The 11,441-nt window shown below is 40.9% G+C and overlaps 1 protein-coding gene across 1 annotated transcript; it reads left to right on the plus strand.

The window, feature by feature from the left end:
* Positions 1–6,231: 6,231 nt before the first annotated feature.
* LOC139377349 (C-C chemokine receptor type 3-like) lies at positions 6,232–8,183 on the plus strand. Its single transcript, XM_071120374.1, has 2 exons — positions 6,232–6,324; positions 6,588–8,183. The coding sequence occupies exon 2, from the start codon at positions 6,606–6,608 to the stop codon at positions 7,686–7,688; it is 1,083 nt and encodes a 360-aa protein (XP_070976475.1). The 5' UTR covers positions 6,232–6,324; positions 6,588–6,605; the 3' UTR covers positions 7,689–8,183.
* The last annotated feature ends 3,258 nt before the right edge of the window (positions 8,184–11,441 follow it).

An 11,441-nucleotide genomic window follows, 5' to 3' on the forward strand; every position in this document is an offset into this window, starting at 1 on the left:
CCTAATAATTGCTCCCACAGTTGATTTCTTCAAACCAAGCTGCTTACCTATTGCAGATTCAGTCTTCCCAGCCTGGTGCAGGTCTACAATTTTGTTTCTGGTGTCCTTTGACAGCTCTTTGGTCTTGGCCATAGTGGAGTTTGGAGTGTGACTGTTTGAGGTTGTGGACAGGTGTCTTTTATACTGATAACAAGTTCAAACAGGTGCCATTAATACAGGTAACGAGTGGAGGACAGAGGAGCCTCTTAAAGAAGAAGTTACAGGTCTGTGAGAGCCAGAAATCTTGCTTGTTTGTAGGTGACAAAATACTTATTTTCCACCATAATTTGCAAATTAATTAATTAAAAATCCTACAATGTGATTTTCTGGATTTTTTTTCTCATTTTGTCTGTCATAGTTGAAGTGTACCTATGATGAAAATTACAGGCCTCTCATCTTTTTAAGTGGGAGAACTTGCACAATTGGTGGCTTGTGTCTGAGGCGTTGAATTGCGACTCTACTTTGTCTCTATTCTGGCGCTTAGCTTGTTTGATTGCCTTGCGGAGGGAATAGCTACACTTTGTATTCGGTCATGTTTCCGGTCACCTTGCCCTGGTTAAAAACTGTGGTTCGCGCTTTCAGTTTCATGTGAATGCTGCCATCAATCCACTGTTTCTGGTTTGGGAATGTTTTAATCGTTGCTATGGGTACGACATCGTCAATATACTTTCTAATGAACTCGCTCACCGAATCAGCGTATTCGTCAATGTTGTTGTTTGAGGTGAGTCTGGGGTGAGGTAATCGATAGTAAGGCTAATGTAGGGTTGACCACCCCCGCTTTTACTGGTCTAGAGATCAGTAGTTGCAAGAAACCATGTGGCTTGAGCCAAACTTTTTCGAACATCAGCTTTAACCTGGTTGTACAGGTTTCAGTCTTGGAAAATAATGTTTGTGATGACACTTTGTAGTGAGGCACGGGAACCTTCATTATCCTCAGAAAGCCAGGCCTCTCAACAATTTGAAATGGCATCATGTCCTTTGCAATGTAATAAAAAAGGGCTGCAGTGAGGTCTTGAGCATGTTTTGATATGGTTGCATAAGCTGCCTGCCTTTTAAATGCTTGCTCGAGTGTCTGTGTCACAACTGTAGATGAGGAGGGGGCCCACTATGTAAACAAGGTAATAGCAAATGTATTATTATTATTATGTGTTACATTATTATTATTCACTGACTCTGTCACGTGTGCTCCCTCTCTGACCTCTAGGTCTACAGGCTGCTCGTTATGGCGGCACACCTGTCACCATCGTTACGCGCACCTGCACGTCGTCAGACTCACCTGGACTCCATCACTTCGTTGATTACCTGCCCTGTATATGTCCCTCCCTTTGGTTCCTTCCCCAGGTTTCATTGTTTCTGTTTCATGTGTGTGTGTTGTTCGAGGTTCTTGTTTTGTATTATGTTCTGTTTATTTTCTTAAAACAGTTTTTTTTTTTTTTTTGTCAGGCTCTCATGCCTCAGCCGGATCGACAGGCTCCCCTGCCTCAGCCGGCTCGACAGGCTCCCCTGCCTCAGCCGGCTCGACAGGCTCCCCTGCCTCAGCCGGCTCGTCGGGCTTTCATGCCTTTGCCAGATCCCCTGCGTCCACTGGCTCGTCAGGCTCTCATACCTCAACCGGATCGCCAGGCTCCCCTGCCTCAGCCGGTCTGGCAGGTTCCCTCGTCCCAGCCGGCGACAGGTTCCTGCGCATCAGCGGGGGTGACCGGTCCGCCCCTGATCCCCAGGATCGTCCCTTGGGTTGGCATCCTGCGGCTGGTGCCAAACACGCCCGGGAGGGGGTACCGTCAGTTATGCTCTCTCTCCGGCACTCTAGGTCGCCATGCTCCTGCGTCTCAGCCGGATAGAGTTTCCTGTGCCTCTGCAGAGGTGTCCGGTCCGCTCCTGTTCTCCGGGATCGTCACTTTGGGTGGCGTTCTGCAGCTGGAGCCGCGCGTCGGGAAGGGGATACTGTCATGTGTGCTCCCTCTCCGACCTCGTTACGCGCATCGTCAGACTCACCTGGACTCCATCACGTCGTTGATTACCTGCCCTATATATGTCCCTCCCTTTGGTTCCTTCCCCAGTCATCATTGTTTCTGTTTCATGTGTGTGTGTTGTTCGAGGTTCTTGTTTTGTATTATGTTCTGTTTTATTTTATTAAAACACTCACTCTCTGAACTTGCTTCCCGACTCTAAGCGCACATCGTTACTCACTCTCTCACACACAGTATCTTCTGTTTGCATTTGAGTATATGCAATGAACCCATGCACAATTGACATACTTACAAATGCGTCTTAAGAAGACAGTGATAGTAATTGCAATGAGCCCAACAATTGACATAAATACAGGAGTCTTGTATAGGAGTGTAGTGTTTCTCCTGTTGGAACATTTTTACAACCTAGTCGATGACTGATGGATTTTAAATGAACAAAATATGTTGGTTGGGTGACTAAACTACATAACGTGTTATCGTGTGCAATGGGAGAGCAGACACACGGCGCATACAGCAGCAGAACAACGTGTAGTGATTTTACAAGAGTAGGTAACACCGAAAGCTTCAGTTTACATTAATGACAAGCTATTTGCTGTCAGAGCAGCTCACAGATCACTGCAACTGTACATAGCCCATCTATAAATAGCCCAAACAACTACCTCTTCCCCTACTGTATTTATTTATTTAGCTCCTTTGCACCCCAGTATTTCGACTTTGCACACTCATCTACTGTCAAATCTACCATTCCAGTGTTTAATTGCTATACTGTATTTACTTAGCCACCATGGCCTATTTATTGCCTTTACCTCCCTTATCTCACCTCATTTGCTCACATTGTATATAGACTTATTTTCTACTGTATTATTGACTGTATGTTTGTTTTGCTCCATGTGTAACTCTGTTGTTATATGTGTCGAACTGCTTTGCTTTATCTTGGCCAGGTCGCAGTTGTAAATGAGAACTTGTTCTCAACTTGTCTACCTGGTTAAATAAAGGTGAAAAAAGAATAATATATATATATTTTTTAAATAGCAAGTTAGACAGACAAACCATGACATTTTTCCCCATTCCAAAGTCCCCACATCATGCATTGAGCTAAAAGTTAACTTACCTTGCAAGTAGTCACTGCCTTTCTTCCAGGTTTTCACACAAAACAAAACAACCCACATTGCATTCTGCGCCTGCGTCAGACTGTTGCATACTTTGGTTGATGCTGGACAGTATTTTCCGTGAGTTTTTCAAACCGTGGTAATCAAATACGATTTTAATGAAACGGTAATACTAACCATGTGAAATTTTACCATGGTTTAACGTGAAACCAGTAACCGTTTCATTCCTTGTCCAAACACACCAAGACAGTCGTGAAGAGGGAATGACAACGCCTATTCCCCCTCAGGAGACTGAAAAGATTTGGCATGGGTCCTCAGATCCTCAAAAAGTTCTACAGCTGCACCATCGAGAGCATCACTGCCTGGTATGGCAACTGCTACAGAGTGTGTATGGCCCGGTACATCCCTGGGGCCAAGCTTCCTGCCATCCAGGACCTCTAAAACAGGGAGTGTCAGAGGAAGGCCCTAAAAATTGGCAAAGACTCCAGCCACACTAGTCATAGACTATGCTCTCTGCTACCGCACGGCAAGCGGTACCGGAGCGCCAAGTCTAGGTCCAAAAGGCTTCTTAACAGCTTCTACCCCCAAGTCATAAGACTCCCGAACAGTTAATTAAAATGGCCACCCAGACTATTTGCATTCTCCCCCCACCCCCATTTTTACACTGCTGCTATTCTGTTTATTATCCATGCATAGTCACTTTACCTCTACCTACATGTATATATTACCTCAATTACCTCGACTAACCTGCGCCCCCGCACATTGACTCTGTACCGGTACCCCCTGTATATAGCCATGCTACTGTTATTTTATTGTCGCTCCTTAATTCTTTTTTTTTTCTTTGTATTTTTTATTTTAGTTTATTTTGGTAAATACTTTCTTGACACATATTGTTCTTAAAACTGCATTGTTGGTTAAGGGCGTGTAAGTAAGCACCAGCTGTCAGAGCAGCTTACCGATCACTGTACCTGCACAACCAATTACCTCATCCCCATAATGTTAATTATCCTCTTGCACCCCAGTATCTCTACTTGCACATCATCATCTGCACATCTATCACTCACTCCAGTGTTAATGCTAAATTGTAATTATTTCGTCTCCATGCCCTATTTATTGCCTTACCTCCTTACACTTCTACATTTTTACACACTGTACATAGATTGTTCTATTGTGGTATTGACTGTACGTCTGTTTATGTGCAACTATGTGTTGTTGTTTTTGTCGCACTGCTTTGCTTTATCTTGGCCAGGACGCAGTTGTAAATGTAAATGTAAAATGAAGGATGATCAATGGAAGCAGGATGCACCTGAGCTCAATTTCGAGTCTCATAGCAAAGGGTCTGAATACTGATGTAAATCAGTCCAGAGTATTCCTCCTCACTATGAGCTCTCTGCAATCAAAAAGCAGCCAGTGCTTTTAAATGCAAATATTTACACTACAATTCAAAAGTTTGGGGTCACTTAGAAATGTCCTTGTTTTTGAAAGAAAAGCACATATTTTGACCATTAAAATAACAGCAAATTGATCAGAAATACAGTGTAGACATTGTTAATGTTGTAAATGACTATTGTAGCTGGAAACGGCTGATTTTTAATGGAATATCTACATAGGCGTACAGAGGCCTATTATCAGCAACCATCACTCCTGTGTTCCAATGGCATGTTGTGTTAGCTAATCCAAGTTTACAATTTTAAAAGGTTAATTGATCATTAGAAAACCTTTTAGCAATTATGTTAGCACAGCTGAAAAATGTTGTTCTGATTAAAGAAACAATACAAGTGGCCTTCTTTAGACTAGTTGAGTATCTGGAGCATCAGCATTTTGTGGGTTCGATTACAGGCTCAAAATGGCCAGAAACAAAGAACTCTTCTGAAACTCGTCAGTCTATTCTTGTTCTGAGAAATGAAGGCTATTCGAGGAATTGCGAGGAATTGCCAAGAAACTGAAAATCTCGCACAACGCTGTGTACTACTCCCTTCACAGAACTGTGCAAACTGGCTCTAACCAGAATAGAAAGAGGAGTGGGAGGCCCCGGTGCACAATTGAGCAAGAGAACAAGTACATTACATTAGAGTGTCTAGTTTGAGAAACAGATGCCTCACAAGTCCTCAACTGGCAGCTTCATTAAATAGTACCCGCAAAACACCAGTCTCAACGTCAACAGTGGGGCTGCGCTTTGGGTCATTGTCCTGTTCAACAGCCGTTGAAGGGGAGAATGGCTCAAAATAATGTCTGGAACGGAGCGAATGGACTGGCATAAAACCCAAGGAAACAATTTGTTTAATGTACAATGCCTTCAGAAAGTATTCATACCCCTTGACTTATTCCACATTTTGTTGTGATATAGCCTGAATTCTAAATTACTTGAATTTTTTTTAAATCTCACCAATCTAGACACAATACCCCATAAGGACAAAGGGAAAACATGTTTTTAGAAATGTTTGCAAATTTACAAAAAATTAAATACATAAATATCTCATTTATATAGGTATTTTATTTTGTAGAAGCACCTTTGGTGATGATTACAGCTGTGAGTATTTTTTGGTAAGTCTAAGAGCTTTGCACACATGGATTGCACAATATTTGCCCAATATTATTTTTTTAAATTCTTCAAGCTCTGTCAAGTTGATTGTTGATCATTGCTAGACAGCCGTTTTCATGCTGGAAGGAAATGAACATGTTTTCTCTCAGTATGCATCCTCTGTCTGTTGTACCCATAAATAGTGTGACCTGGTTAACTTTCATCCATCTTATTTTGAAAAACATTCTATCAGATGAGCTATTTGGATACAGTTTGTTGAATACTTTTTATATATTTTGGACGAGTTCATACAATTGTCTTTCTCTTTTTTGTTTTCTGCATTTCAAAACAATTGTATACATTTCTCCATGTATTTCCTTGTCAGAGAAAGAGCACTGTTGACTGTAAAGTATTTTTTAAATAAACCTTCTGTTATAAATTGAATCCCATGTTACAACCCTTTATGGTTATAATGATGAATAAGGTTCCAGAACTTCCTGTATTGAACAGTGTTAAGACAGCCCCTTGTAAGGGAGGCTATTAGGGAGGAGATAATCACATATCACATATCTCAGCAGTAGCAACAACTCTCACACACAAAGATTCAACCTACTAGCGCTGACACACGAACAGAAAAACAACTTTCTTTCTGACAATCACATCAGCACCCAGAAAGGTCACATTGGTAAGTTGTTAATAAAGTATCACTTCATTTTCCAGTCCACTTGCAGCTTGTTTACCAATAAGTTATGTAGTAACAATGAGTACTTTCTAGTATTTACTTAAAATCATTTTAAGCAATTAAAGAAATTAAAGCATAATACCTAGGCATTTACTACATATATACTGTATATACTTAACATTTTAACTTGCAATTTGTAAATATATAGGAGGTAATAGCAGACCATAAAATCAAATGAAAACACTATATTTACACCCTCTTAACAGGTTAAGAGACTGACAACCATGGATGAAGACATCTTGGCTTTTTTTAATGAGGACAATTATACAGATTATAACGACTCTGTAGACCCCAGCTATGTCATGAATGATATTGTGAAACTGTGTGGTAAAACTGAGGTAAACAGATTTGGAGCCAAGTTCATCCCAACATTCTACACCATCAATTTCCTGCTGAGTGTGGTTGGGAATGGGCTGGTTCTATGCATTATCTACAAATACGAGAAGCTCACTTCCGTCACCAACATCTTCCTCCTTAACCTGGTCATCTCTGACCTGCTGTTTGCGTCCAGTTTGCCCTTCTGGGCCACTTACCACTCCTCTGAGTGGATCTTTGGCCCGTACATGTGCAAGCTGGTGGGCAGCGTGTACTTCATCGGATTCTACAGCTCCATCCTCTTCCTCACTCTCATGACCTTTGACCGATACCTGGCTGTGGTCCATGCCATTAACGCTGCCAAACGGAGGAGGAAGATCTACGCCTGCGTCTCCTCGGCAGTTGTGTGGTGTATCAGCCTTCTGGCCAGCGTCAAGGAGTTAGTTCTGTACAACGTCTGGAAGGATTCTCAATCCGAACACTTTTGTGAGGAGACAGGCTTCTCCAAGGAGATCATGAACAAATGGAAGCTGGTGGGTTACTATCAGCAGTTTGTTATCTTCTTTCTACTTCCTTTGGCCATGGTCATGTACTGCTATGTTAGAATCACAGTCCGAATAATGTCAACCCGGATGAGAGAGAAGTGTAGGGCAGTCAAGCTGATTTTTGTGATTGTATTTGCATTTTTCGTGTGCTGGACCCCATACAATATTGTGATACTGCTGAGAGCCCTCCAGATCTCCAACAGTCATAGTTCTGAGGAATGCTCTGATGTGCTTGACTACGCTCTGTATGTGACTAGGAATATAGCATACCTCTACTGTTGTGTAAGCCCTGTTTTCTACACGTTTGTTGGGAAAAAGTTTCAAAGCCACTTTAGGAAACTACTTGCAAAGCATTTCCCATGTCTGAAGAGTCATAACCACACTAGCCATAGTAGCCAAAGTAGAACAACTTCTCAGAAAAGCCCACATACCATGTATGAATACTAGAGAGGAACTGGTCTTTAAACCATTACTGATGTAAATTGTGAATAAGGTATATACTTTTGAGGGTTTTATGTTTACTATCTCAAAGAATTTCTCAATCATAGCAATACAATTTGAACATGTAATTTCTATTCTGTGTAATTTTGCTTCTGACTTTATTTACTCAACATTTTTTGCTAAACTGTAAATTACCAAAAGATACAAATGATGTTTGAAATATTTGAATCAATGTCTGCACGCAGGACTCGCTTTGGATAAAAGCGTCTGCTAAATGGCTTATATTATAATTGTTTTTACAAGAAGGTGTACATTTTATTTGCTTCAGGAGCTTGAGCTGTTTCTTTCCTTGTTTTTTTAAACAATCATTTTTATTGGATCACATCAGAGCAACACAATCGATAAATAAGAATAAAAAAGTCCCCTTTTTGAACAACTCCCTCTACTATCTTTGCATTAAATTGTTGATAAAATACATTAATAAAGAGTTGTGAAATAATGTATTTACTCATAGCATGTGGTTCTGAATGTTGACTAACTGAATTTAGGTCTACCTGTTTTGAGAGATGCATATTCTATGCTCCATCATACTATCAAGGCCTCTACCATTTTCTAGTTGGCATAACTATCGTGAAAGAAAACTATTTCTCCACTCTAGCTTTTTTCAGAGCAGGCTGTTCTTGACATTACTCAGAACTCCCCTTCTCACACTTCCCTTAACAGAAACACCTTGGAGAACATCCTGTTAGTCAACCTTTTTTTCAAATCTCACTTTGCTTAACATTTTGAGCTGGTTGCCTGGTAAGAGATTACGATGGTGTTCTCCACAAGCGTCTTAGGACTTGTCTGAAGTCGGTACAGCCGATCTGTACAGCCGATGTCTCTCAGATATAGGACAGACAAAAAAAAAAAAAAAATGTTTCATGTAGTGAATCTGTTAGTCAATGCATTTGTATTTTTTTTTTATTCTTTTTTTTTATTTAACTAGGCAAGTCAGTTAAGAACAAATTCTTATTACAATGACGGCCTACACCGGCCAAACCCGGATGATGCTGGGCCAATTGTGAGCCGCCCTTTGGGAATCCCAATCACGGCCGGTTGTGATACAGCCTGGATTGAACCAGGGTGTGTGTAGTGACGCCTCAAGCACTGAGATGCAGTGTCTTAGACCACTGCGCCACTCGGGCAAATAGCAGTAAGGCTAAATAAAAGTTTCCAGCAAATATTACAGTACCAGTCAAAAGTTTGGACACACCTACTCATTCAAGGGTTTTTCTTAATTTTTTTTACAAATTTCTACATTGTAGAATAATAGTGAAGACATCAAAACTATGAAATAACACATTTGGGATCATGTAGTGACCAACAAATCAAAAACATTTTATATTTGAGATTCTTCAATGTAGCCACCCTTTGCCTTGATGACAGCTTTGCACACTCTTGGCATTCTCTCAACCTGGAATGCTTTTCCAACAGTCTTGAAGGAGTTCCCACATATACTGAACACTTATTGGCTGCTTTTCCTTCACTCTGTGGTCCGACTCATCCCAAAACATCTTATTTGGGTTGAGGTCCGGAGATTGTGGAGAACAGGTCATCTGATGCAGCACTCCACAACTCTCATTATTGGTCAAATACTCTGTACATAGCCTGGTGTGTTGGGTCATTGGCCTGTTGAAAAACAAATGATAGTCCCACTAAGCGCAAACCGGATGGGATGGCGTATCACTGCAGAATGCTATGGTAGCAATGCTAGTTAAGTGTGCCTTGAATTCTAAATAAAATCACACTGTCACCAGCAAAGCACCCCCACACCATCACACCTCCTCCTCCATGCTTCACAGTGGGAACCACACATGCAGAGATCATCCATTCACCTACTCTGCGTCTCACAAAGACACGCCGGTTGGAAACAAAAATCTCAAATTTGGACTCATCAGACCTAAGGACAGACTTCCACCGGTCTAAATGTCCATTGCTCATGTTTCTTGGCCCAAGCAAGTCTCTTCTTCTTCTTATTGGTGTCCTTTAGTAGTGGTTTCTTTGCAGCAATTCGACCATGAAGGCCTGATTCACGCAGTTTCCTCAGAACAGTTGATGTTGAGATGTCTCGGTTACTTGAACTCTGTGAAGCATTTATTTGGGCCGCATTCTGAAGTGTAGTTAACTCTAATGAACTTATCCTCTCCAGCAGAAGTAACTCTGGGTCTTCTTTTCCTGTGACAGTCCTCATGAGAGCTGAAAAGTTCTTGAAATTTTCTGGATTGACTGACCTTCGTGTCTTAAAGTAATGATGGACAGTTGTTTCTCTTTGCTTATTTGAGCTGTTCTTGCCATAATATGGACTTGGTATTTTACCAAATAGGCCTATATTCTGTATACTACCCCTATCTTGTCATAACACAACTGATTGGATCACACGCATTAAGAAGGAAAGAAATTCTACAAATTAACACCTGTTAATTGAAATGCATTCCAGGTGACTACCTCATGAAGCTGGCTGAGATAATGCCAAGAGTGTGCAAAGCGGTCATCAAGGGTGGCTATTTTAAAGGATCTAAAATAGATTTAGATTTGTTTAACACTTTTTTTGGTTTCTACATGATTCTATATGTTTTATTTCAAAGCATTGACGTCTTCAATATTATTCTACAGTGAAGAAAATAGTACAATTTAAAGGAAATCTCTTGAATATGTAAGTGTGTCCAAACTTTTGACTGGTACTGTATATACTCTATATATTTTTTATACTTCAAGGGGTCTTAAAATGCCAAATCAAATAGCTAAATGATCTTTGGTATGACATGGTTCCCTGGTAAGGGATTACGCCTAGCCCTGGAATAAAAAGCATGCTCATTGGAGGTTCTCCTCGGCTTAATATGTGTCCGAGAAGCCAGCCCGAAAAATCTTACAAACATCATTCTTCAGTGGAATTGTACATCAGTTGTTTACCAGATGGTTATGCTGACTTACAATAAGTGTTTCAATTTACAGAGGTGAGAAAACCACATACAAGCTTTACAAGAAGGACTTCCTTTGTTTTTGTGTGAATGTACGAGTCACACCACAAGTAAGATGCAAAGTACCATATTCAAAAGTACAGAGTAAGTCCTTTTTCGACAAAGAAGTCAATTATATGCCTTGATAGGAGTCAGGTAGCCAATCCTAGTTACCATAGAGGAAGACAATGTTAGGGAAAACAGTACAAGACATACAGTGCCTTGCGAAAGTATTTGACCCCCTTGAACTTTGCGACCTTTTGCCACATTTCAGGCTTCAAACATAAAGATATAAAACTGTATCGGCCAAAGCCTTTAACACCCCGGGAGAAGTGCACACTTTTCTCAAAGAACTGAGCAACGTCTGAGCCAGGACGGTCTCTCTGGGGGATAAAATGCAGTTTGTTTGTTTTCTCTTATCCGGATTGAACTGCTGGTATCTCCCGGTCACTATAATTGATTTGTACATTTTCAACTAACCGTATCTTCCCGGGGTGAGTTCTATTACATTTACAGGAGAGTATATTTTGGTTTAGTCCATATCTACTGGGCGAAGCAATAAGTGGGCTTAGGCCCACTGCTTTCCCCCTCATTTATGTTAATCTTTCGAAAAGAGACTCAAGCATCCCTTACCGTGGGCAGTAAATATTCAGCCATAAATATCTATTCACAACGTTTGTTTTCAATTTAGAGAGCTCGCAGGTTTTAGTTTACGCCAAGGTTTAGCTAGTAAGAGCAAGATGGAAAGCGAGCAGCAACG

This window comes from Oncorhynchus clarkii, chromosome 20, assembly GCF_045791955.1.
Source record: "Oncorhynchus clarkii lewisi isolate Uvic-CL-2024 chromosome 20, UVic_Ocla_1.0, whole genome shotgun sequence".
In the NCBI taxonomy this organism is placed as follows: domain Eukaryota; kingdom Metazoa; phylum Chordata; class Actinopteri; order Salmoniformes; family Salmonidae; genus Oncorhynchus; species Oncorhynchus clarkii.

Excerpts from the sequence above, each read along its gene's own strand:
- LOC139377349 (XM_071120374.1), top strand. The coding sequence starts at position 6,606 with ATGGATGAAGACATCTTGGCTTTTTTTAATGAGGACAATTATACAGAT.